At 43.9% G+C, this 27,994-nt stretch overlaps 1 protein-coding gene across 2 annotated transcripts in view; it reads right to left on the bottom strand.

Moving 5' to 3' along the window:
* Window positions 1–26,728, bottom strand: part of NPEPPS (aminopeptidase puromycin sensitive) — a 98,288-nt gene extending 71,560 nt beyond the window's left edge. Inside the window, exons 1-2 of one of the 2 annotated variants that reach the window (XM_010379358.2) lie at window positions 26,260–26,728; window positions 13,511–13,595 (exon numbers count right to left, since the gene is read on the bottom strand). In XM_010379358.2, the coding sequence (XP_010377660.1) occupies window positions 13,511–13,595; window positions 26,260–26,520 (346 nt within the window). In that variant the 5' untranslated portion in view covers window positions 26,521–26,728. The remainder of the gene's footprint in view (window positions 1–13,510; window positions 13,596–26,259) is intronic. The other variant, XM_010379359.2, reaches the window with a different exon arrangement.
* Between the last annotated feature and the right edge of the window lie 1,266 nt (window positions 26,729–27,994).

Genomic DNA, 27,994 nt, shown 5'->3' with positions numbered 1-27,994 from the left:
GAAATGTTCTGGGGTGATGAATATGTTCATTATCCTGGTTACATTTATGAGAAAACTTACTAAATTACATATTTTAAGATGTACCCTTTACAGTGTGTCAACATTACAAGTACTCTCACAAAGCTATCAACAAAAAGAGGAAAGAAGCAGCAGTAAGCAACAACAGCCATAATTACTGCCTGGAGAATTTCCCCCAAAACAAACAAACCAAAAAAAGTGTGGGCTGCAGCTAAAAGTAGTACATTTTTAGGATGAAAATTTATAACTTAAAAGAATATACAGAAAGAAGGACTGAAAAGTAACAAGCCAAACATCCATCAAGACTTCTGTTTGTTTTTTGTTTTTTTTTTAAGGGTAGTCAAGTGAAGCAGTGGGAGTGAAGAAGGAATAAATAAATCTGTAACTGGCTATGATTGATAAGTTATAAACACCACTGCACTGGGACTAGCCTAAAGAAGTTTTTTAAAATCTGCAAAGTAGACCGGGCACACTGGCAGTAGCTCAAACCTGTAATCCCAGCACTTTGGGAGGCCAAGGCGAATGGATCACTTGAGGTCAGGAGTTTGAGACCAACCTGACCAACGTGGTAAGACCCTGCCTCTACTAAAAATACAAAAATGAGCTGGGTGTGGTGGCACATGCCTGTAATCCTAGCTACTCAGGAGGCTGAGGTATAAGAATCGCTTGAAACCAGGAGGCAGGGATTGCAGTGAGCTGAGATCATGCCACTGCACTCCAGCCTGGGCAACAGAGCAAGACTCCATCTCAAAAAAAAAAAAAAAAAAAAAAAAAAAAAACCCTTGCAAAGTAAACCCAAAGGAAGTAGAAGTTAATAAGGAAATAATAGTCAACTGAAGTCTAGAAATCAATGGTTAGTTCTTTGAAAAAAAAAAAAAAAAAAAAAAAAAAAAGCAAGAAAACTGAAAAAGATCTGGGGATCAAGAAAAAAGTAAAACAGGCCAGGTGTGGTGGTTCATGCCTGTAATCCCAGCACTTTGGGAGGCCACAGCAGGTGGATTACAAGGTCAGGAGTTCGAGACCAGCCTGGCCAACATGGGGAAACCCCATCTCTACTAAAAACACAAAAATTAGCCAGGCATGGTGGCCCGCATCTGTAGTCCCAGCTACTTGGGAGGCAGAGGCAGGATAATTGCTTGAACCCGGAAGGCACAGGTTGCAGTGAGCCGAGATCACGCCAGCACGAGGCTCCATCTCAAAAAAAAAAAAAGGAAAACAGAAGGCACAAATAAATAAAATGAGCACTGACTACTACCTAACTTCCCTTCTAATTCTATTAACTTGAAACTCTATAGCAGAGCTTCCCTAACTGTGGCAGATCCAAACATGGATTACAGGTTTATCAAGATAATAATTCCCTCGGCCCTTGGATCAGCCTGGTAGAGCCTAGAACAATGAGAGATCTCTGATACCCTCCAGCTGTGAGCCTCCTCTTCCTTAAGTACCAGGAAAACATCAGTTTCTACTAATGCCTTGATAAAAAAAGGAAGCATTGATTTGGAGAACAACTAACTCTTACAGCTTCGCACTTAAGAACAGCATACGTGGCTGGGCGTGGTGGCTTGCGCCTGTAATCCCAGCACTGCGGGAGGCTGAGGGCGGGTGGATCACCTGTGGTCGGGGTTCGAGACCAGCCTGACGAACATGGAGAAACCCCATCTCTAATAAAAATACAAAATTAGCCGGGCATGGTGGCGCATGCCTGTAATTCCAGCTACTCAGGAGGCTGAGGCAGGAGAATCGCTTGAACCCAGGAGGCTGAGGTCATGGTGAGCCGAAATCATGCCATTGCACTCCAGCCTGGGCAATAAGAGCGAAACTCCATCTCAAAAAAAAAAAAAAAAAAAACAGCATACACTACAATGTTACTAATATGATTCAATGTTTCCTCTCCATTTAATGCAAAACCTATGTAATTTACAGCAGTTTTTTATGCTTTCCATTTTCTAAATATTTAAAACACTGTAAAGAATCTTTACAATGAGTAAATAACATGATAGTATTCCTCAAAGGGAGGTAAAACACAAGTTAAAGCTGGTAACAAAATAATCCCAAATACAAAATAATTTTGTTACCCATAAAGTTAACAGAATAGAGCACATGAAGAAATGCATACCTGACAAGTCCCCCCTTATCCGCAGTTTCACTTTCCACAGTTTCAATACCTAGAGTTAACCACAGTCTGAAAATATTAAATGGAAAATTCCAGAAACAAACAATTCATAAGTTTTAAACTGTACTGTTCTGAGCAGTGTGATGAAATCTTGTGCCCTCCCATTCCATCCTGCCCACAACATGAATCATCGCTTTCTCCGACCTATCCATGCTGTATATGCTACCAGCCCATTAGTCACCTCGTAGCCATCTCAGTTATCAGGTTCACTGTCAATGTATCACAAGGCTTGTGTTCAAGTAACCTTTATTGTACTTAATAATGGCCTCAAAGCACAAGAGTAGTGATGCTCGCAGTTTGGAAATGTCAAAGAAGAAGGGTGAGTACAGTACAACAAGATACTATAAGAGAGGCTGGGCACAGTGGCTCATGCCTGTAATCCTAGCACTTTGGGAGGCTGAGGTAGGAGGATCGCTTGAAGCCAGGAGTTCAAGACCAACTTCAGCAACAAAGCCAGACCTGACTCACAAAAAATTTTAAAAAATTAGCTTAGTGTGTTGGTGCATACCTATAGTCCTAGCTAACTGGGAGGCTGAAGCAGGAGGATCACTTGAGCCCAGCAGTTTGAGGCTGCAGTGAGATATGATGGCACCACTGCACTCCAACCTGGACAACAGAGTGAGACTCTGCCTCTAAAAATAAATAAATGAAATAATTTTTTTTAAAAAGAAGATATTGGCTGGGCACAGTGGCTCACACCTGTAATCCCAACACTTTAGGAGGCCGAGCAGGGAGGATCACCTGAGGTCAGGAGTCTGCCACCAGCCTGACCAACATGGAGAAACCCCGTCTCTACTAAATATACAAAATTAGCCAGGCGTGGTGGCGCATGCCTGTAATCCCAGCTACTCAGGAGGCTGAGGCGGGAGAATTGCTTGAACCCGGAAGGCAGAGGTTGCAGTGAGCTGAGATCTGACCATCGCACTCCAGCCTGGGCAACAAGAGTGAAACTCCATCTCAAAAAAAAAAAAAGACCATCCTGGCTAACACGGTGAAACCCCGTCTCTACTAAAAATACAAAAACTAGCCGGGCGAGGTGGCGGGCGCCTGTGGTCCCAGCTACTCGGGAGGCTGAGGCAGGAGAATGGCGTAAACCCAGGAGGCGGAGCTTGCAGTGAGCTGAGATCTGGCCACTGCACTCCAGTCCGGGCGACAGAGCGAGACTCCGCCTCAAAAAAAAAAAAAAAAAAAAAAAAAAGATATTGTGGCTGGGCGCGGTGGCTCACACCTGTAATCCCAGCACTTTGGGAGGCCAAGACAGGCAGATCACCAGGTCAGAAGATGGAGACCATCCTGGCTAACACGGTAAAACTCCGTCTCTACTAAAAACACAAAAAATTAGCCAGGTGTGGTGGCATGCAACTGTAGTCCCAGCTACTCAGGAGGCTGAGGCAGGAGAATCACCTGAACCCGGGAGGCAGAGGTGGCAGTGGGCCAAGATCACACTACTGCACTCTAGCCCGGGTGACAGAGCAAGACTCCATCTCAAAAAAAAAAAAAGATATTCTAATTGGGAGGCCGAGGCGGGCGGATTATCTGAGGTCAAGAGTTGCCTGGCCAACATGGTGAAACCCCATCTCTACTAAAAATACAAAAAAATTAGCCAGGCATGGTGGTGTGTGCCTGTAATCCCAGCTACTCAGGAGGCTGAGGCAGAAGAACTGCTTGAAACCCGGAGGCAGAGGTTGCAGTGAGCTGAGATCACACCATTGCACTCCAGCCTGGGTGACAGGCAACATCTCAAAAAAAAAAAAAGAGAGAGAGAGACAGACACACACACACAACATTCACGTAACTTTTATTACAGTATATTGTTATAACGGTTCTATTTTTTATTAATGTTAATTTCTTACTATTTCTAATGTAAAAATTAAACTTTATCATGTATATGGAAAAACATAGTGTATATAAGTTTTGGTACTATCTGTGGTTTCAGGCATACCATTGGGAGTTTTAGAATACAACCGCCATAGATAAGGAGGAACTACTGTATGACAGACTTACGCCATTTATCTAACTTTTCTTCATTTCATTCAATATATATTTATTAAATCCCTACTATATGTCAGATACCAGGGAAAACCACAAATGAAAAAGAATGAATCATGATTACTGGTTCTCAAGGATCTTCTTTTTTTCTTTGAGACAAAGTCTCGCTCTTGTCCCCCAGGCTGGAGTGCAATGATGCAATCTTGGCTCACTGCAACCTCCGCCTCCCGGATTCAAGTGATTCTCCTGCCTCAGCCTCCCGAGTAGCTGCAATTACAGGAGCCTATTACCACACCTCGCTAATTTTTGTACTTTTTTTTTTAGTAGAGACGGGGTTTCACCACGTTGGCCAGGCCGGTCTCGAACTCCTGACCTCAGGTGAGTTGCCTGCCTCAGCCTCCCAAAGTGCTGGAATTACAGCCATGAGCTACCGTGCCCGACCCCTCAAGGATCTTAAGACTCCATTGAAAAGTAGTACATGGCTGGGCACAGTGGCTCACGCCTGTAATCCCAGCACTTTGGGAGGCCAAGGCGGGCAGATCACGAGATCAGGAGATCGAGACTATACTGGCTAACACAGTGAAACCCCATCTCCACTAAAAATACAAAAAATTAGCCAGGCTTGGTGGCGGGCACCTGTAGTCCCAGCTACTCAGGAGGCTGAGGCAGGAGAATGGCGTGAACCTGGGAGGCGAAGCTTGCAGTTAGCCAAGATCGTGCCACTGCACTCGAGCCAGGGCGACAGAGTGAGACTCTGTCTCAAAAAAAAAAAGAATACTAGTACAGACATGACACAAACAAATAATTGCAATATGGTATAGTTACATTAATGATAGGCAATAGAGTGGCAAGTACATTGACCCTAGATCCAAACCGCCTGGGTTTGAATCCTGGCTTTAACATTTATCAGCTTTATTACCTAAAGTAAATTAGATAACCTCTCTGTGCCTAGGGTTGTTCTCTATATGAACATGTAATGCACTTAGTGCCTGGTATAGAGTAAACACTGAACTCACCATTATTTTTATAATTATCACTATTAAACCTTATATTATGAAAAACGTTTCACTTGGTTAGGCACCTAACCTGAACTGGTTCCCTCTATAATCAGTAACATAAAACATTCCCTCTATAATCAGTAATAAGCCAACAAAATTCCTAGAACAGCAGTCACTAAAGCAATCCATATCACCTTAAGGCTATTTAAATAATGTTTTAAAACTTACCAAATATAACCAAGACAAAATTTAAAACTATTCTACACTCATATACTTTGTATATAGCCATATGGAAACCTACACAGGTTATCAGACAGCCCCTGAATATTATTCAAAATCAACAAATGTAAAAGTGAAAGAATGCAAATACACTATAAACTTCATGTTCTTTATCTCTGATGTGCACTAAAAAGGAATAAAGGGGCTGGATAACTATCACTTGCTCCTTCTAACGCTGACATTTCTTTATTTGACTCCAGTTTGAACTAATGATACTTAAGCGTTGTTTATTTGAGAATGGATCCATCCTGCATAGAAAACAGAATGTATTTCACAGATGAGTGTAGAAATCCAAACAAGGGCCAGGCACAGTGGCTCACTTCTGTAATCCTAGCACTTTGGGAAGCTGAGGTAGGAGGACTGCTTGAGTCTTGGAGTTTGAGACCAGCCTGGGGAACATTGTGAAAAACCATCTCCACAAAAGTTAAAAAATTAGCCAGGTGTGGTGGCACATGCGTGCCATCCCAGCTCTTCAGGAGGCTGTGGTGGGAGAGTAACTTGAGCCCAGGAGGCTGCAGTAAGCCATGATTGCGCCACTGCATTCTAGTCTGGACGACAGAGAAAGGCCTGTCTCAAAAAAAAAAAAAAAGAAAAGAAAGAAATTCCAACAAACAAGATCAGAAATTAGAAACTTAAGATTTCTGTCTTAAAAAAAAAAAAAATTTTGTCTTAATGTTAACACTATATAAACTATTCCTCTTTGAAAAATATGCCTTCTGTTTGTCACTATTGTCTTGGTAATTAGTTATAGCTTCTGGCAAGCAAAGAAACCTATTTCAGACTTGCGTTCACACATGAAACTATCACTTAAACAGGAGTATTTAAGGTCTGGTGCAGTGGCTCACGTCTGTAATACCAGCACTTTGGGAGGCCAAGGTGGGCAGATCACCTGAGGTCTAGAGTTTGAGACCAGTTTGGCCAAAATGGGGAAACCCCATCTCTACTAAAAATACTAAAATTAGACAGGTTTGGTGGCACACACCTGTAATCCCAGCTACTTGGGAGGCTGAGGCACAAGAATCGCTTCAACCCAGGAGACAGAGGCTGCAGTGAGCCGAGATTGTGCCACTGCACTCCAGCCTGGACAATGAGTGAGACTCTGTCTCAAATAATAATGATAATAATATTTAATAAAAAATCCTTGAATGACACAAATTACTACTTAGGCAAAAAGAACCTTGATATTTACAGGGGTAAAAAGTTCAAATAAATACTAAACTTCATTTATTGTTATACATAAGCCAAGGGAATTTATTATATGCAAGAGAATCACTGTTCAGACAGTGAGCTGAGGGGCCAGAATTTGTGAGATAGAAGGGGTCCTTTTCACACAGTATTTACTTGAAGTTTCACAATAATCAAAGGTATCTGCTTCTAGCCCAATTATTCATGCATACACATCAACAAGATTTAAGTTAACCAAAATGTTAAATGTGTATTAAGCAGCCACCACATAATATAGGTTTTGGAACCAGTATTTAAATGGAAGAGTGTATCTTCAGAGTAAAGTTCCACTGAGAAATAGAAAAGTCTGTAAAAACTGGTCTTGTCTTACAACAAGAAACTGATGCTGACTTCTGTAATATAGCTAAATGGTCTCTTGATGTGTAGTTGGCACAATTCCAGAAATCTAAACTGCTAGCAAATTTGCTTACATCTGGTATAACTGTTACTAAATCTAAAGAAAGGGATGAGAAACAAACCTTTAATCTCTACTTGAAATGATCTCTTTCATTTTTGCAAAGAGAAAAGGGTACATAACTAATATCCAAACAGAGTTAACAAAAGGCCTATTAAGGATTATTTTAAAACAAGTTCTTTACAAAAAAAAGGAAAAGAAAGTTCTACTAGTTCTAGAATAAGTCCCAAGATTATTCAGTGACTAGATGGTCACAAAATGTTAATTAGGAGTTCTAATTTATAGACTTATAATACCACATATTAAATCAAGTTTAGAAACTTTAAAGAGTATAAAAATCTAAAAAGATAGCACAAAAGAGAACTCAAGCTGAAGATGCAAAATATCCTTTTAGTAAGTCAAAGACTAACCATGAAAGTAGAAACCTAATTTAAAATTCACTCAGCCAGGCGCGGTGGCTCACGTCTGTAATCCCAGCACTTTGGAAGGCCAAGGCAGGTGGATCACCTGAGGTCAGGAGTTTGAGACCAGCCTACCATGGTGAATCCCTGTCTCTACTAAAAATACAAAAATTAGCCCAGCATGGTGGCGCGTGCCTGTAATCCCAGCTACTCCAGAGGCTGAGGCAGGAGAATCGCTTGAACCCAGGAGGCGGAGGTTGCAGTGAGCCGAGATTGTGCCACTGTAGTCTAGCCTGGGAAATAGAGTAAGACTCTGTCTCAAATAAAAAAAAAGAAAACAGGCCGGGCGCGGTGGCTCAAGCCTGTAATCCCAGCACTTTGGGAGGCCGAGACGGGCGAATCACGAGGTCAGGAGATCGAGACCATCCTGGCTAACATGGTGAAACCCCGTCTCTACTAAAAAATACAAAAAACTAGCCGGGCGAGGTGGCGGGCGCCTGTAGTCCCAGCTACTCAGGAGGCTGAGGCAGGAGAATGGCGGGAACCCGGGAGGCGGAGCTTGCAGTGAGCTGAGATCCGGCCACTGCACTCCAGCCTGGGCGACAGAGCGAGACTCTGTCTCAAAAAAAAAAAAAAAAAAAAAAGGAAACAGAGACATATGCCCATAGGTCTTTCAGGATGACTCTACACATATCACAAAAAATGGCCTTCTTCTTCAAATAAAAACTTACATGAGAAGCAACAATTTCATGACTTAAAAGTAATTTTCTGATTTTACTTTTAAAATGCCAAGATTTAGTGGCTGCAGATACCTAAATCACTCTTGTAGAAGGCAATTATAAGTATCAACAGGGACTAGATGAGATTAGCTGGGTTTAAAAATGACCTCTCCTATTGGCTCATTTATTCCCATCACCAGCATACAGTCCTGGAAAGAAATAACAAATTCATAACTCCCAGTTTCTAAAGAAACATGTTATAACCTCACACAAGGTAAAAATAATGAAATACTACCATGTCCAAAAGCAAAAGTAAGCTCTGTGTGTGTTTGTGTGTGTGTGTGTGTGTGTATGTGAAAGGCCAAATCTATCCCTGTTCCCGATCCAAACTTTTTTTTTGTTTTTGAGAGTCTTGCTCTGTCACCCAGGCTGGAGAGCAGTGGCACAATCTCGGCTCACTGCAACTTCCACCTCCCGGGGTCAGGCGATTCTCCTGCCTTCAGGATCCCAAGTAGCTGGAATTACAAGTGCCCGCCACCACGCCCAGCTAATTTTTTTTTTTTTTTTTTTTTTTTGAGACGGAGTCTTGCTCTGCCGCCCAGGCTGGAGTGCAGTGGCACGATCTTGGCTCACTGCAAGCTCTGCCTCCTGGGTTCACACCATTCTCCTGCCTTAGCCTCCCGAGTAGCTGGTACTACAGGGGCCCGCCACTACGCCTGGCTAATTTTTTTGTATTTTTAGTAGAGACGGGGTTTCACTGTGTTAGCCAGGATGGTCTTGATCTCCTGACCTCGTGATCCGCCCACCTCGGCCTCCCAAAGTGCTGGGATTACAGACGTGAGCCACCGCACCTGGCCTAATTTTTGTGTTTTTAGTAGAGATGGGGTTTCACCATGTTGACCAGGCTGGTCTCGAACTCCTGACCACAAGTGATCCACCCACCTGGGCTTCCCAAAGTGCTGGGATTATAGGTGTGAGCCACCATACCTGGCCGCCCCCAATTCAAACTTTAACAACTCATACAACTTCCCATTCTCTTAAACTGTAAAATTACATGGGCTTACACATGACTCCAGGTTTTTCCTGCTGCTGTGGTAGAAAAGTGTTGAGAAATGTACCTTAGCTAGTTCTGAAGGAAAATATTTTTTTTTGAGACAGTCTCTCTCTGTCGCCCAGGCTGGAGTGCAGTGGCGCGATCCCAGCTCACTGCAACCTCCATCTCCCGGTTCAAGCAATTCTCTGCCTCAGCCTCCCGAGTGTTGCGGGAAGTCAGGGACCCCGAACAGAGGGACCAGTTGAAGCCGCAGCAGAAGAACATAAATTGTGAAGATTTCATGGGCATTTATTAGTTCCCCAAAATTAATACTTTTATAATTTCTTATGCCTGTCTTTACTGCAATCTCGGAACATAAACTGTGAAGATTTCATGGACACTTACCACTTCCCCCAATCAATACCCTTGTGATTTCCTATGCCTGTCTTTACTTTAATCTCTTAATCCCATCATCTTCTTTGTAAGCTGAGGAGGATATATGTCCCCTCAGGACCCTGTGATGATTGTGTTAACTGTACAAATTGTAGACCATGTGTGTTTAAAACTTGCTGGTTTTACGGCTCGGGGAGCATCACGGAACCTGCCAACATGTGATGTCTCCCCCAGACACCCAGCTTTAAATTTCTCTCTCGTGCTCTTTCCCTTTATTTCTCAAACCAGCCAAGACACTTAGGGAAATAGAAAAGAACCCACGTTAAATATCGGGGGTGTGGTTTCACCCGATACCTGAGTAGCTGGGATTACAGGCACCCGCTGCCACACCCAGCTAATTTTTGTATTTCTAGCAGAGATGGGGTTTCACCATCTTGGCCAGGCTGGTCTTGAACTCCTGACCTCATGATCCACCCACCACAGCCTCCCAAAGTGCTGGGATTACAGGTGTGAGCCACCGCCCCAGCATTGAACACATATTATATATCTAAAATAATTTAATGTTTTATCAGAATCTCTCTCCAAATCTTCTTTTCCATTAAGTTTTCATTGCTCTCTTGACTCTCTTAGTAAGAACACTAACTGGGCTTCCATGATATACAAATCATTATGAGCTTAGCACCCTTCAGTTATGCATATTCAAAACTTTTCAGTCAGGTCGGGCACAGTGGCTCACACCTGTAATCCCAACACTTTGGGAGGCTGAGGCAGGTGGATCACAAGGCCAGAAGCTCAAGACCAGCCTGATCAACATGGTGAAACTCCATCTCTACTAAAAATACAAAAATTAGCTGGGCATGGTGGCACATGCCTGTAATCCCAGCTAATCAGGAGGATGAGGCAGGAGAACTGCTCAAACTCAGGAGGCGAAAGTTGCAGCAAGCCAAGATTGTTGGGTGACAGAGCGAGACTCCATCTCAAAAAAAATAAAATAAAATAAAACTTTTCAGTCACCTGAATTCTATCCTGACATTTTTAGTACAGGAAGATAAAAAACAAACTTGAGCTGAAACCATGCCAGCTGGAAGGTGCACATTTATAATACTAGATCTACCAATCTATACACCGCTTTAAAACCATACATCAGGCCGGGCGCGGTGGCTCAAGCCTGTAATCCCAGCACTTTGGGAGGCCGAGATGGGCGGATCACGAGGTCAGGAGATCGAGACCATCCTGGCCAACACTGTAAAACCCCGTCTCTACTAAAAAAATACAAAAAACTAGCCGGGCGAGGTGGCAGGCTCCTGTAGTCCCAGCTACTCGGGAGGCTGAGGCAGGAGAATGGCGTAAACCCGGGAGGCGGAGCTTGCAGTGAGCTGAGATCCAGCCACTGCACTCCAACCTGGGCGACAGAGCGACACTCCGTCTCAAAAAAACCATACATCGAATTTAAACATTCTCTACCTGCAACAAAGAAAGCCTTGTTGATTTGATATACCTGGCTAGAGTACTTCTATTTTTCTCCACAGTTAACGAAATTAAATAATCACTCTTTCATTTACCAGACAATTTTTTAAAAGCTGGCACTCACTCAAGTCCATTTGAAGAATCTGTTTTCCCAGCAGTTTGATCTAATTTACAATCAATTGAACTTAAGTACTTCTTGGGAATAGTATGTTCAACTGCTACTACTTTGACTTTCTATAGACAAAATAGTTTAAGAAAAAATCATAAATGTTATAAGGCCTTAAAATGAAACTTCTTTTCAGTATAATGTAAAGGAGAGAGAAAATCAAAATATAAAATGTAAGTTAAAAGATCAAATTTGTAAATTATTTTATATCAAAGAAGTCTCAGAGTAACCAATAAACCATTTTGACAAGGAATATCTAGGTGAAATTAAAAGTAAAAAGGCAACCAGGTGTGGTGGCTCTTGCCTGTAATCCCAGCAACCTGGCAGGCTGAAGAGGTCAGATGCCTTGAGCCCAGGGGTTCAAGACCAGCCTGCGCAATATAGTGAGACCCTATATCTACAAAAAAAATACAAATATGAATATTAGCCAGGCACGGTGGTACACGCCTGTAGCATCAGCTGCTTGGGAAGGTGAGGTGGGAAGATGGCTTGAGACCAGGAGACAGAGGTTGTGGTAGTTGAGATCATGCCACTGTGCCCCAGCCTGGGTGACAGAGCGAGACTGTCTCAAAAAAAAAAAAAAAAAAGTAAAAAGCAATTCAGCTTCAATACTGATGTACTTGTAAGAGTTTATGCCAAACTTGGTATCTATTTAAAAAGCAGCTTATACGGGAATAAGATTTCCAGTCAAAATGGACTACTTTCATACTAAAATTATAAGGTCTAAAATAGTTCTCATTTTATAGACACTAACAGAGTTCCACATTCTATACCATGTTGCTTTTTAACATGTTCTTCCCCTATAATTAACTCCATTATCTAGCTTCTAATCTTCATATTGTCCTCATAAAGCAAATATTTTTCTCCCAATTATGAGTATGACTTATCTCAATTTTAAACTATAGTACAAAAAGGAAAAAAAAAAACTTTAAGAAAAACATAAAACGAAGCCTCTTTAAGGAGACTTTCATGTTCAAAGTATTTAATTTTTCGAATAACTCATCAGCTTTATTATGCATATTATATCCATTTTATATGTATGAAAATGTGATTTCCCTAGTATCACAAAATAAGTTAATTTTGGAAATATAATTTAAATTGTGATATTTGGCCGGGTGTGGTGGCTCACGTCTGTAATCCCAGCACTTTGGAAGGCAGGCAGATCACCTGAGGTCAGGAGTTCAAGACCAGCCTGGCCAACATGACAAAACCCTGTCTCTACTAAAAATACAAAAATTAGCTGGGTATGGTGGCAGGCACCTGTAATCCCAGCTACTCAGGAGGCTGAGGCAGGGAGAACTGCTTGAACCCAGGAGGTGGAGATAGCAGTGAGCTGAGATCACACCACTGCATTCCAGCATGGGTGACAGAGCAAGACTCTGTCTCAAAAAAATAAAAATAAAAATAAATTTTAAAATAAAATAAATTGTGACATTTACTTTATTTCACAATACTGTTAGGTTATACTATTCAATATTTCCCATAAACATTTACCCCTCTTTTTTTTTTTTTTTTTTTTTTGAGACGGAGTCTCGCTCTGTCGCCCGGCCTGGAGTGCAGTGGCCGGATCTCAGCTCACTGCAAGCTCCGCCTCCCGGGTTTACGCCATTCTCCTGCCTCAGCCTCCCGAGTAGCTGGGACTACAGGCGCCAGCCACCTCGCCCGGCTAGCTTTTTGTATTTTTTAGTAGAGACGGGGTTTCACCGTGTTAGCCAGGATGGTCTCGAACTCCTGACCTCGTGATTCGCCCGTCTCGGCCTCCCAAAGTGCTGGGATTACAGGCTTGAGCCACCGCGCCCGGCCCTTTTTTTTTTTTAGTCAGGGTCTCGCTCTGTTGCACAGGCTGGAGTACAGTAGTACAATCATGGCTCCCTGCAGCCTCAGCCACCGGGGCTCAATAGATCCTCCCACCTCAGCCTCCCAAGTAGCTGGGACTACAGGCACACCCCACTATGCCTAGCTAATATTTCTGTTTGTTTGTCTGTTTGCTTTTGTTTCATCATGTGGCCCAGGCTGGTCTCAAACTCATGGGCTCAGGGATTTGCTCGCCTCGGCCTCCCAAATTGCTAGGATTACAGGCGTGAGCCACTTCACCCAGCTGAATTTACCCATTTCTAAAGTAACAAACATTGAAATCTTAACCTGAAAATGTCTCTCTCTCTCACTTACATACACACACCCACCCCCCACATATGCACATGCAGACAGCAAATTAAGAAGGAAAACAGCTCTTACCTTCATCTCCTTCTGGTGCATATGAAGCTGTAATAATATCAATATCAGCACAATTCATCACAATCTGATTAGTTGCCTGCCTCACCTAAGGGGAAAAGAAAAACCAACAGTGTCAGAAATAGCCTACGTTAATAGCATATACAACTTGATCAGGTGTGTTGGCGCACACCTGTAATTCCAGCACTTTGGGAGGCCAAGCAAAGAGGATCGCATGAGCCCAGGAGTTTGAGACCAGCCTGGACAACATGGTGAAACCCTGTCTCTACAAAAAATACAAAAATTGGCCTAGGTGCTGTCATGTGTGCCTATAGTCCCAGCTACTCGGGAGGTTGAAGTGGGAGGACTGCTTGAGCCCAGGAGGTTGAGGCTGCAATAAGCTGTGATCATGCAGCTGCACTCCATCCTGGGCAACTGAGCAAGACTCTGTGTCTCTCAAATAATAATAATAATGATAATAGTAACAGACTTGGACTAATATCAGAGTCAATTTTTTAAAATCCAGACTTCGCTAAAACCTAGACTGAGAATTTATGCATCAATGGTATAAATAAAGTTTTAATAATCCAAAGCAACTCATATTTTCCAAATTATATTAAATAATGAATGTTTAAGTATTTCACATCACTTACATCTAACCAACGAGCCAAATAAAATAATGTTTTCTACTTAAACCTTGATTTTAAACTATTAAAGGGCTGGGCACAGTGGCTCATGCCTGTAATCCCAACACTTTGGGAGGCTGAGGCAGGAGTATTGCTTGAGGTCAAAAATTCAAGACCAGCTTAGGCAACATAGGGACAAAAAAAATTTTTTTAATGAGGTGGCTGTGATGGTACACACCTACAGTCCTAACTACTGGAGAGTCTGAGGGAGGAGGATCCCTTAAGCCCAGGAGGTCAAGCAAGGCTGCAGTGAGCTATGATTACACCACTGACCTCCAGCCTGAACAACAGAGACTCTGTCTCAAAAAATAAAAGTAGGCTGGGGGCTCACACCTGTAATCTTGGCACCTTGGGAGACTGAGGCAGGAGGACCACTTGAAGTCAGGAGTTTGAGATCAGCCTGGCCAATATGGTGAAATCCCGTCTCTAATAAAAATTATCCGGGTTGGCTGGGCGCAGTGGCTCACGCCTGTAATCCCAGCACTTTGGAAGGCTGAGGTGGGCGGATTGTGAGGTCAGGAGATCGAGACCATCCTGGCTAACATGGTGAAACCCTGTCTCTACTAAAAATACAAAAAATTAGCCATGCATCATGGTGGGTGCCTGTAGCCCCAGCTACTCGGGAGGCTGAGGCAGGAGAATTGCTTGAACCCAGGAGGCAGAGGTTGCAGTGACTCGAGATCGTGCCATTGCACTCCCACCTGGGTGACAGAGAAACACTCTGTCTAAAAAAAAAAATTATCCAGGCCTGGTGGCACACACCTGTAATCCCAGCTACTCAGGATGCAGAGGCAGGAGAATCACTTGAACCCAGGAGTCGTTGCAATGGACCAAGATCGCACCATTGCACTGCAGACTGGGAGACAGAGTGAGGCTACGTCTCAAAAAAAAAAAAAAAAATACAAAAATTAGCCAGGCAAGGTGGCATAGGCCTGTAATTCCAGCTACTCAGGGGACTGAGGCACAACAATTGCTTAAACCCAGGAGGTGGAGATTGCAGTGGGCTGAAATCGTACCACTGCACTCCAGCCTGGATTACAGAGTAAGACTCTATCTCAAAAATAAATAAATAAATAAATAAACACTTTTAATTTTATAAAAATCTTAATTAGGAAACATTTCTTAAAACATATTGCAATAATTATATATTTTAATCTGCATATCAAACTCACCATGAGGCCTTCTGTGAGGATAAAGGAAGAAGGCTGATACCATAACTTTATGTTAAAACTTTATACGATAACCCTTATCGTCGAGTGTTGTGGCTCACACCTGTAATCCTACCACTTTTGGAGGGTCAGGCGGGCAGATCACTTGAGGCCAGGAGTTCAAGCCCAGCCTGGCTGACATAGTTAAGACCCCATCTCTACTAAAAATACAAAAATTAAGGCCGGGCGCGGTGGCTCACGCCTGTAATCCCAGCACTTTCGGAGGCCGAGGCGGGCGGATCATAAGATCAGGAGATCGAGACCATCCTGGCTAAAATGGTGAAACCCCGTCTCTACTAAAAATACAAAAAATTAGCTGGGCATGGTGGTGGGCGCCTGTAGTCCCAGCTACTCAGGAGGCTGAGGCAGGAGAATGGCGTGAACCTGGGAGGCAGAGCTTGTAGTGAACCAAGATCGTGCCACTGCACTCCAGCCTGGGCAACACAGCGAGACTCTGTCTCAAAAATAAACAAACAAACAAACAAACGAGCATCTTGGTCCATGTTTTCCTGTGCACATGTGAGATAATTTTTCCAGGGAAAGAAACCAAATAGTGGACTTTCTGGATTGTTGGACATAAATCTTGAACTTTACCAAGAACTGCCAAATTATCCTCTAGAGTGGTGTCAGTTGACATTCCCAGCACCAAAGAATAAAGAAATCCCATTTTCAGCATGTTCTGGAAAACTTTAATATTTTTGACAATCTAATGGGTATTAAATGATAGTCCTGACCAGGCACTGTGGCTCACGCCTGTAATCGAAGCACTTTGGGAGGCTGAGGCAGGTAGATTACTTCAGGTCAGGAGTTCAACACCAGCCTGACCAACATGGTGAAACCCCATCTCTACTAAAAAAAAAAAACAAAAAAACAAAAAAAACAAAAAAAACAGGCCAGGCGTGGTGGCTCACGCCTGTATTCCCAGCACTTTGGGAGACTGAGGCTGGCGGATCACGAGGTCAGGAGATTGAGACCATCTTGGCTAACATGGTGAAACCCCGTCTCTACTAAAAATACAAAAAATCAGCCGGGTGTGGTGGTGGGCGCCTGTAGTCCCAGCTACTCAGGAGGCTAAGGTAGGAGAATGGCGTGAACCTGCGAGGCGGAGCTCGCAGTGAGCCGAGGTCGCGCCACTGTACTCCAGCCTGGGTGACAGAGCAAGACTCTGTCTCAAAAAAAAAAAAAAAAAAGAAATACAAAATTAGCCAGGCATGCGGCACATGCCTATAATCCCAGCTACTTGGAAGCCTGAAGCAGAAGAATCACTTGAACCTGGGCAGTGGAGGTTGCACTGAGCTGAGATTGAGCCATTGCACTCCAGCCTGGGAAACAAGAGCACAACTGTCTCAAAAATAAAAAAATAAAAAAATTTTTAATGACAGCCCATTGGTTGAATCAGAATTTCCCTGATTACTAATAACATTGGTTACTATGTATCTTTTCTCATATACATATGTGTGTGTGTGTGTGTGTGTGTGTTTCATTAAGTTTTTTCACTATGAATTGCTTCTTTAAAACTCTTGTGCATTTTTTGTTGTTGTTGTTATTTTTGAGACGGAGTCTCGCTCTCTCACCCAGGCTGGAGTGCAATGGTGCTATCTTGGCTCACTGCAACCTCCGCCTCCTGGGTTCAAGTGATTCTCCTGCCTCAGCCTCCTGAGTAGCTGGGATTACAGGTGTATGCCACTATGCCCATCTAATTTTTGTATTTTTAGTAGAGATGGGGTTTCACCATGTTGGTCAGGCTGGTCTCGAACTCCTGACCTCGTGATCCACCCACCTCAGCCTCCCAAACTGCTAAGATTACAGGCGTGAGCCACCGCGCCCAGCCGCTTGTGCATTTTTCAATTTAGTCATAACCTTGCCTATATGCATTTATTTTGTTGTTTTAAACACAACCTCAAATTCATTTCCAGACATCTGAATGTTCTAAATCTAAAATAACAAAAACACAGATGCCCTAAATCACAAAGAAATGCCTCCAGAAGCAGGTAAGTACAGCAAGCCATGTGGAAGCTGTGCACAACCCCTTAAAAGGAGGAGATGGTAGCCATTTATTGCAGCCAATGAATTATCGCTATGCTGACTGGCAGTTTTAGTGCTGACAGTTCTTACAATTTTTTTTTTTTTTGAGACGGAGTTTCACTCTTGTTGCCCAGGCTGGAGTGCAGTGGCGCGATCTCGGCTCACTGCAACCTCTGCTTCCCAGGTTCAAGCGATTCTCCTGCCTCAGCCTCCCTAGTAGCTGGGATTACAGGCATGTGCCACCATGCCCGGGTTATTTTTGTATTTTTAGTAGAGATGGGGTTTCTCCATGTTGGTCAGGTTGGTCTTGAACTCCCTACCTAAGGTGATCCGTCCCCCCTTGGCCTCCCAAAGTGCTGGGATTACAGGCATGAGTCACCACCGCACCCAGCCTGATCTTCCAATTTTTTTAGAAAAAGCTGTAAATTCAGATTTCATGTGCAATATCTCAATTTTTTATTAATGGTAACTAATTAAAGTTTTCAGAAACATTGTACAGACCAAACAAAATCTGTGTGCAGGTCAACAATGCTCTTAGACAACTGAACATACCACAAAACTAAGAACATCAGAGTAATGATATCTGCATGAAAAATCTATATGAGTAATCATTTTATTAACAACCAATACATATTTAAACATGATTAGCTGGCAACTAAAATTACCTGACCTAAATGAGAGATACTAAGTTACAAAGTCTACAACGAGCTATTCAAAATATCTAACACATAAAGTAAAAATACCTTGGCTCACACAAAAAAAATGCTTCTCATAAATCTTCACGTTTCAAAACAAAGATGTCACTCCCTGAATGGCTTATCTTTAAAGTAGCAATATTCCTTCACACTGTTTATTTCACCAAAACATACCTAAACAATACTAAAACCTGTGTGTCCAACTGGCCATTTTTAGCACTACAGTTGAACAAAAAACAAAAAGAATTCGGCCGGGCGCGGTGGCTCAAGCCTGTAATCCCAGCACTTTGGGAGGCCGAGACGGGCGGATCACGAGGTCAGGAGATCGAGACCATCCTGGCTAACACGGTGAAACCCCGTCTCTACTAAAAAACACAAAAATCTAGCCGGGAGAGGTGGTGGATGCCTGTAGTCCCAGCTATTCCGGAGGCTGAGGCAGGAGAATGGCGGGAACCCGGGAGGCGGAGCTTGCAGTGAGCTGAGATCCGGCCACTGCACTACAGCCCCTGCGATACAGCGAGACTCCGTCTCAAAAAAAAAAAAAAAAAATAAGAATTCTTGGCCTATTCAGAAGCTGACTTAAAAATTCAGCAACACAAGTTGCCGGGCACGGTGGCTCACACCTGTAATCCCAGCACTTTGGGAGGCTGAGGCAGGCAGATCATGAGGTCAGGGGTTCAAGACCAGCCAGGCCAACATGGTGAAACCCCATCTCTACTATAAATACAAAAAATTAGCTGGGTGTGGTGGCAGGTGCCTGTAATCCCAGCTACTAGGGAGGCTGAGGCAGGAGAATCGCTTGAACCCAGGAGGCAGAGGTTGCAGTGAGCCGAAATCGCCAGCCTGAGTGACAAAAACAAGACTCTATCTTAAAAAAAAAAAAAAAAATCAGAAACACAAAGAAATGAAGCACTTACTGGGGTATGCTCCAATGGGTAAAATGAATAAAAACCTTTCTGAGTTTGAAGTGTATGCCAGCAAAATAATAACTATGGTTTAGTTACTGGTCTTAACCATTATCTAGGCAACCACACTTTCACCCATCAACATCTACAGTGAATTTCACAGTAGCCAAGCAGTTAATCCACCAATGTCAAGATACCTGTACAACATTATACATGCCAAATCACACAGCGCATTACTATTGCAACCATTTGAGAGGAAGTATTTGTGCATTTTGGAAAGGCACCATGCACAACATCCAATTACAAGTTCCAACTCCTCCTGTGTTTAACGGAAAACTCACCTGTTTACACTAATGAATTAAGCTTTTCTTGAATTGCTACTAATTTTTTTTTCCAGGATACTACCATTTCTGGAAGGGTGGGAGGGAGGAACCACCCACCCAGGAACAAAGGTACTTATCTTAAAAATAGAAATCCATTCAAATTTTAAAAATTGGTCAGTATCCTATCTCATATTAGAGATGCACTGATTTAAAAGTTGACCAATAATGGGATAATCTATGGAAAGTGTCTGTTTTAGCACTTAGTGCCTCATATGTAGTCATCACTTAACAGAGGTGAAGACATACACATACACACACAGGTTAAACTGTGCTCTCATATCATCTCACAGCACTCACCTAACAGTTTATAAAGCTTCTGTTCAGAATGATATGATTGTTTAAAAACAATGTATTATATGGCACTTTGGATATCAACACATGTGTACTACCCCAAGAAGGTAATTTAAAAGTGTATGTGCTGACTACAACGCAGTATAACACTGCTCTTTGTGATGCTGCTCTTCCCAACAGTAGTGCTGACCTGATGATGTAGTACATGATTTCTCACCTTTGACACCTTCGTGTTAGTAAATATTAGCTGTGTGTTCCACTATCAAAAAAACAGGTAATAATTCAAAGAAATTTCAGCATTAAAATCCTCAGTTTCCAAGTTTAAAACAGAAGTAAAAAAAGGTTGGCATATAAAAGTACACTGATAACAAGCTCATTTTCAATTCTTCTACTTGATGTTATTAAAGAATAGAATGTTAGTGTATCCTTGCTTTGTTTCAAACCCAGGGTTAAGTCTTGTTGGCCTCCTATATAGACTGTACTTCAACTGAGTCAAATACTAAGTAAGGGCTGTACCAAAGAGGCAGCTTGAAGCCTGGTAACAACTTTACAATGGAAGTTTCCTATGAGCTAGGGAGGCGAAATCGGAGATAACATTTTCCTGAATGAGTCTTTACTACAGTCACTCAGGAACATATCTTACATGTACTACAGTAAGACTCAAGAGGGGTTTTTCCTGATTGCCAATGTCCTGAGATTTTAGTAAAAGAAAATCTCCAGTGTGACAATTTCAAATGCCAATCAGTCTGAAGCCTGAGTCACTTTTGCCTAATAAAACTGATTTCACCATTAAAATAGCAATAATTGTTGCCTGCTGGAACAGTTCTATAATAGCTAAAGACAGTAAGAAGCAAATAATCAGTAAACTCAAGTTGAGCCAAGTTTTCTAACAAGAGACATTGAAAAGAGCCACTTGCAGAAGGTCAAAAATAATTACCATTAATGTAAAAACGCAAAACGCACAGAATACTGGTATGTGATGTCTGTGGCTACTAACATGCAACTAGACTTTTAAACTATACATAGGAATGAAAAGAAATAATTACCCACCTACCTGAAGACTGAAGTTACTTCTAGGGGTGGGGTGGGAAGAGATAGAAATGGGCTTTAGTGGTATCTGTGACATTTTATTCCCCCCCAAAAAAGCACGCACAGTCTGATGAAAATGGGGCAAAATGTTAATATCTGTTTAATCTCATAGTGTGTGACTTTCTTGTATTTCTAAAATATTTCCTAATTTAAAATAAAATTTTAAAGAGATTACAAGTGAACAAATAAACCAAGAACCACATACTTGCATGGTGTTCAAAACTAAATCACTAGAATCTAGAGAACTAATCTCAGTTAACAACAAAAGCCATTAGAAGGCTCAGTTCTTTCCCACTGACTCACATACAGATTAGAGTAAGATTTACTTTACAATAAGAGCAGGCTCATTTATGTGGCAAAGTTCAGAGAAGCTTTACAGATAATTTACTACTCAAGACCACATTTACCCAGGTTGTATCAGAGTATCAGTTATATCTAGAACCAGGAAGTAAAAAAAAAAAAAAAAAAAGGCCTGGAGGAAAAGCCAAAATAGGTGATACAAAGTCCATACAATAAAACACATACCCTTTACTCAGAAGAGAATCCAACAAACTCTCACATAGAAATTGATTTTTTAGCCCCAACAAGCTTGTTTATCTGGCTACTAAGGCTTCTTCAGATGAAGTTCAGTAAAATATGGGAGGGAAGAAATTGCACAATAGGCAGCAACAAGGCACAATAAGCAGCAAGAAGAATATGAGGGTAAGGAAAACTAAACAACTTTAAAGAACAGATATGGGCTGGCCGGGTAATACAGGCTCAGGCCTGTAATACAAAAATTAGCTGGCCTTGGTGGTACACACCTGTAATCCCAGCTACTCTGGAGGCTGAGGCAGGAGAAACGCTTGAGCCCGGGGGCAGAGGCTGCAGTGAGCCGAGATCGCGCCATTGCACTCCAGCCTGGGCAACGAGAGCAAAACTCCCGACTCAAAAAAAAAAAAAAAAAAGCAGCTGGGCGCGGTGGCTCACGCCCGTAATCCCAGCACTTTGGGAGGCTGAAGCGGGTGGATCACCTGAGGTCAGGAATTCAAGACCGGCCATGGAGAAACCCAGTCTCTACTAAAAATAGAAAAAATTAGCTGGGCATGGTGGCGCATGACTGTAATCCCAGCTACTTGAGAGGCTGAGGCAGGAGAATTGCTCGAACCTGGGAGGCGGAGGTTGCAGTGAGCCGAGATCGTGCCATTGTACTGCAGCCTGGGCAACAAAAGCAAAACTCCATCTCAAAAAAAAAAAAAAAGAAAGAAAATATGCAGAATTTGGGCAAAAAATTTGTAATACAGGATTGACAATAACCATTTAGGTGCCAAATTTTTCATCTGCCAAACAAACTACTATATCGGCAACTCTTCACGTACTGCCAATTTGGTTATCTCCAACATGAATATTTTGTTAGCAGAGGCCAGGGGTTGGCTAGGATATCCTGATTTCTGGCCTTGAATGATAAACTTAGTTTCTCTAGCACAGGTAAAATATTTCCATAAGAAAAAGCCCAGCTGGGCACGGTGACTCACGCCTGTAATCCCAACACTTTGGGAGGCCAAGGAAGACAGAACAAGGTCAGGAGATCAAGATCATCCTGGCCAATATGGTGAAACCCCGTCTCCAGTAAAAATACAAAAAAATTAGCCAGGCATGGCAGCGCGTGCCTGTAGTCCCAGCGACTCAGGAGGTTGAGGCAGGAGAATTGCTTGAACCTGGGAGGCAGAGGCTACAGTCAGCTAAGATTGCACCACTGCACTCCAACCTGGGCAACACAGCAAGACTCCGTCTCAAAAAAAAAAAAAAAAAAGAGAATGCCCAATTATTGTACCAACCACTACACACTCATAATCATTAATAGTAGTCACACACAGAAACTTGTAATTCATTTTAATTAATTATCCACAAAGGGAGAGGATCAAAATATGAAATAACTACGAAAGTCCACTGCTCTCAAGTATCCAGTGTAAAGGGAGGGGACAGGGAATGAAATAAATTTTGGGCCTAGAGAAACTTCTGTATAATAACAAATTTTCAAAACCAGATAAACCACAATAATGTGAAAGACAACTAATTTTTCAATCACTGAACATGGACTAATTTCTTCACCTTCTCCAGCAGTCCACACCCCAGTCTAGGTTAAAAATCCACTAAGTTGGCTGGGCATGGTGGTTCATGCCTATAATCTCAGCCCTTTGGGAGGCCAAGGGAAGGGGATCACCTGAGGTCAGGAGTTCGAGACCAGCCTAGCCAACATGGCAAAACCCCGTCTCTACTAAAAATACAAAAATTAGCTGGGTGTGGTGGCACACACCTGCAGTCCCAGCTACCTGGGAGGCTGAGGCAGGAAGACTCGCTTGAACCTGGCCGGGGGCGGGGGTGCGGGGGGGGGGGGGCAGAGGGAGAGGGAAGCGGGCAGGGTGGAGGCTGCAGTGAGTCAAGATCGTCAAGATCATATCACTCACTCCAGCCTGGGCGAAAGAGCTAAATTCCATCTCAAAAAAATAAAAATAAAAAATAAAATAAAATAAATCCACTAAGTTTCTAATATGTAACCTGTACAAATACTCTGGGCTTATCATAAAATTTTGTAACTAAAGCAACTAAGCAACTTGCATGTTTTGTGTTATGTGATTCCAACTGTTACAAAACTGATCCAATATCAGTTATAAATGTTTCCACAGATAAGAATTTTGTCAATAAATTCCCACAAGATATCACCTAATGCTACAATTTAAATGTACTGCTCTAATTCATGGATTTCAAAAACTTTTAATATATGCTTTTTACTTCTTACCAATGTTAATTCCTCTTTTACCCTTCCAAACATGTCAATTAGTACAATTTAAAAGTCCAATCACGGCCGGGCGCGGTGGCTCAAGCCTGTAATCCCAGCACTTTGGGAGGCCGAGACGGGCGGATCATGAGGTCAGGAGATCGAGACCATCCTGGCTAATACGGTGAAACCCCGTCTATACTAAAAAATACAAAAAACTACCCGGGCGACGAGGCGGGCGCCTGTAGTCCCAGCTACTCGGGAGGCTGAGACAGGAGAATGGCGTGAACCCGGGAGGCGGAGCTTGCAGTGAGCTGAGAGCCGGCCACTGCACTCCAGCCTGGGCGGCAGAGCAAGACTCCGTCTCAAAAAAAAAAAAAAAAAAAAAAAAAAAGTCCAATCACCCTTTAATAAAACCTGTTGGAATTCACTATTGTGTCATCCTTGTGTTGCCATCTAGCCTGAAAAGAATTTCTGGAAAAAAAGTGTTTTAAAAAGTTCATGTTACTTAAAAAAATCCATTTATTTCCTTGCATCAAATTAACAAGTCCCTGCTAATATCTAGTATATCACCATATGCTCCCTCAATGGCACAAACCAGTCTTCCACAAAAGTAGAAAAGAGGTAAGGAGAAACATGTCACTGCTTGTTGTTCTATCCCGATACTTAAATCAAATTCAGTTCTTTAATAAGCAATCATTTAAAAAGGTGTACTTTTTTCTGGACTTTTCCCAAAATATGTTTGCCTCCGAAAATTATGAACCCATTTTGGCAACTAATAGGGTGAATAAACAAATGTTTTTTTAATGTTAGTCTTTTCACATAATGCAAACCCATTCATCACTAGGTTCTCTTTCCCAAAGGTTTGCCAAGTCACAGGACACACTACTGTTTACAATCCCTCCCATCTGCCCCTTGCCAATATATATCAAACACTCTAGTCACTTGGCTTAAACCATAGTTTCCCAAATAACCTTCTCAAATTCTAATTTAGACCCAAGATTCATTCATTCTGATTCATATTCTTAATGGAAAATTTTTAAATCATCTGATTTTCACTAAGTTCTGCCTTTTGATGCTGCCAAATCCTAGAGCCCTCTTGCTTTCACACCAGTGCCCCAAATGGGACAGCTATGTTATCTGTCACAGATAAGTACACAGATAACTGTACTTCTAAATTCTGTACTTTTAGACATATTTTTACTCTGAATATCGTACCCTCTTGGCTTTCAAAGACAACTACCAACATTCAATTCATCCGAGTACCAGTCTTCATTTCCTTCATTTCATTGCTATATACACCATGTTCTTTAAGGTTGGAGCCTACTGATTTCCCCCATCCCACACTGTAGTAGGAAGAGAAATGAAACAAAATATATTTACTAACATTCTATTTACAGATAACTATCAAACAGTTCCCATTTTTATTACAGGCTTCCTATTACATAGTATCATAAATGCCTATTGTTCAGGATGTTTGTCGGGCATCTATACTGATGGTCTCCAAAATCAAACAGATAATGCTGCGGGAGGAGGGAGGGAAGTATGATTCACCAAAACCTGCAGTGAAGAGTAATGGAATATTTTCACCAGTGGTATGTTATAACTAATAGCTTCTTTCTTTCTTTCCTTTTTTTTTTCTTTCTTTTTTGAGACAGTCTCACTCTGTCGCCCAGGCTGGAGAGTGGAGTGGCGCGATCTCGACTCTACAACCTCTGCCTCCCAGTTTCAAGTGATTCTCCTGCCTCAGCCTCCCCGGAAGCTGAGATTACAGGGACCCACTACCAAGCCTCGCTAATTTTTAGTAGAGACGGGGGTTTCACCATGTTGGTCAGGCTGGTCTCGAACTCCTGACCTATAGTGCGCCCGCCTCGGCCTCCCAAAGTGCTGGGATTACAGGCATGAGCTACCGCGCCCAGTCAGCTTCTTAGAGGAAAGTACTGCTAAGCAACCATCACGGTAGCAATAAATCCACCAGCTTCGAAGGCTGCAAAGCTAGGAAGATAGGAGGAAAAGCGGAGATGGGGTCCTCCCGCAGCTTCTCTAGAGGTTAGGAGAGAACAAAGTCACTGCTGCACTGTCACTTGAGGGAAAGGGGGAGGGGGCGGATCATCTTGGAAACCCAGCCCCTGGGCTGGAGCAGGCGGGGAGAAGTCAGCGAGGCTGCCTGGGATTAACATTCTCGTTCTCACCCTCTCCCCCTTCTAGAAGCTCCCCTTCTCGCTCCAGCGCGGCGGCCAGAGTCCCAGATGACCACCCCCTCCAATGTATCACTCAAGGGGTGTAGAGAGAAACCAAAGAAAGAACTGAGTCAGGTGGTTGAGGCAGAGCGGGGACTCCCATGACCTCTCCGTCCTCCCCCAACACCCTCCAGCCTCCCCCGGAACACTATCAAGCCTAGAAGGGTCCGGGGCGGGGGAAAAAGCCCCACACAGGTGTGCTCGCCAGGGAGGGGCGCAAGGGCCGGGCGGCGGGCTCCACAGAGCTCCCGCAGCGCAGCCCCAGCCCGAGCCCCAGCCCCAGTCTCAGCTCCGGCCCCGGCCCCTGCCCCGGCCCCAGCCCCAGCCCCAGCCCCAACCGAGCAAGGCAGAGCACGCTGACCCCGGCGCCCCGCGGCCGCCCAGCCCCGACCCGAGGCCCGCCCGCCCTCCCAGCCGGGCCCTGAGTCCAGCCCGCGGGCGCGGCCTAACTGCTCGCCCCGCAGCTTGCCCCGGCGCCCGAGGGTCGCTGTACCTGGGCGGCGGCCTCCAGCTTGCCCTCGAAGGTGAAGTCCAGCAAGTCGGGCTTGAGGCAAAGGCTGTAGTTGATGGGGGAGACATCGGCAGGCAGCCGCTCGAAGGGCCTCTTCTCCGGCATCGCGGCGAGGCCCAGGCTGTGGAGGCGGCGGCGGCGGCGAGAGGAGCGGCTGAAGAGGAGAAGGAGGAGGGGAGGAGGCGGAGGGCCGAGGAAGAGCAGGCGGCGAGCGAGGGAGGGGGCGGCAGCTGCCAGCCACATCCACCGAGCGCGGGCGACCGCCGGAGGAGAGCGACCGGGGGAGCCTGGGGGGCGGGAGAGAGACCCAGCCGGAGCGCTAGAGGCTGGGTGGGAGGCGGTGCGGGCGGGCTGCCTACGGGGAAGGGGGCGGAGGGGAGGGAAGGGGAGGAGGGCCCGCAAGGAGGGAGGGAGAGAGGGAGGCGGTGGCGGCGGCGGCTGCGTGCGCGGCCCCGCCGGCCGAGCGCGCCCCCGTGGAGGGCGCGCGCACGCCGGGGCAGAGGGCGGAGCGGCGAGGGCGAGGGCGCGGCCGGCGGGGCGGGAGGGCGCAGGGTCTCCGGCGTTGCACCTGTCTGCGCCGCTCAGGACTGGGGGCGTCCTTCCAACTGGAAGGAGCCGGGAAGGGCTTGATCAGAGGAAGGAAAGGCTTAAGGGACCCCTGGGCTGCCTCGGGAAGTTGAAGCCTACGCAGTTGGTCGGTTCAGCCAGGGTCGCATGCATAAAATACCAGTTACAAGCAAAACCCCAAACTGGATTCTGCCTCCAGGTCAGCGAAAAGCCCTGACTTGAGGCTCTTTGTCCTCACTTCCTGTCAAGTAGCAAATTCAAAGAATGATTTGAAAATGTTTTGTCATAAAACCTTTAATAACCTAGGTTATTTCAACCAATGAGATTTGGGCTTTCGAGGGAGTGATTTCAAAAACTAGATTTTTGTTTCCATGATTTAATGTTTAAAATGGGATGTTTCGGCAGGGCGCGGTGGCTCACGCCTGTAATCCCAGCACTTTGGGAGGCCGAGGTGGGCGGATCACAAGGTCAGGAGTTCGAGACCAGCCTGGCCAATCACGTGAACCCCTATCTCTACTAAAAATACAAAAATTAGCCTGGTATGGTGTCATGAGCCTGTAGTCCCAGCTACTAGGGAGGCTGAGGCAGGAGAATCTCTTGAACCCAGAAGGCAGAGGTTGCAGTGAGCCGAGATCACATCACTACACTCCAGCCTCAGCGACACAAGGAGACTCCGTCTCAAAAAAAAAAAGTGGGCCTAGGTGTGGTGACATGTGCCTATGATCCCAGCTACTCAGGAGGCTGAGACAGGAGGATCACTTGAGCCCAGGAGGTGGAGGCTGCAGTGAGCTGTAATGGTGCCACTGCCCTCCAGGTGACAGAGTGAGGCCCCGTCTCAAAAAAAAAAAAAATGAAATAACATTTTTTTAAATGTTATTTAAAGTGTCAAAGGCAAGGAGATTTATTCATAATCCTCATATTTCTTTACAGAAATTTCTCAGAACCCTGTAATTTCCAAAACTGAATGTAGTATGCTGTAATGGACCAGTACTGTCCAGCAGAAACATACTGTGAACCACTAGGTAGTATTAAATCTTATAGTACCCGCATCACCAAAAAAAAAGGAAACGAATGGAAACACATCTTATTTAACCCAACATATCCAAAATATCATCATTTCAACATGTAATCAATATAAAAAATATTAATG

The sequence above is a fragment of the Rhinopithecus roxellana genome, chromosome 19, assembly GCF_007565055.1.
Source record: "Rhinopithecus roxellana isolate Shanxi Qingling chromosome 19, ASM756505v1, whole genome shotgun sequence".
Classification (NCBI taxonomy): Eukaryota; Metazoa; Chordata; class Mammalia; order Primates; family Cercopithecidae; genus Rhinopithecus; species Rhinopithecus roxellana.
Note: the sequence above shows the minus strand (reverse complement) of the source record. Positions and strands in the feature narration are given on the sequence as shown.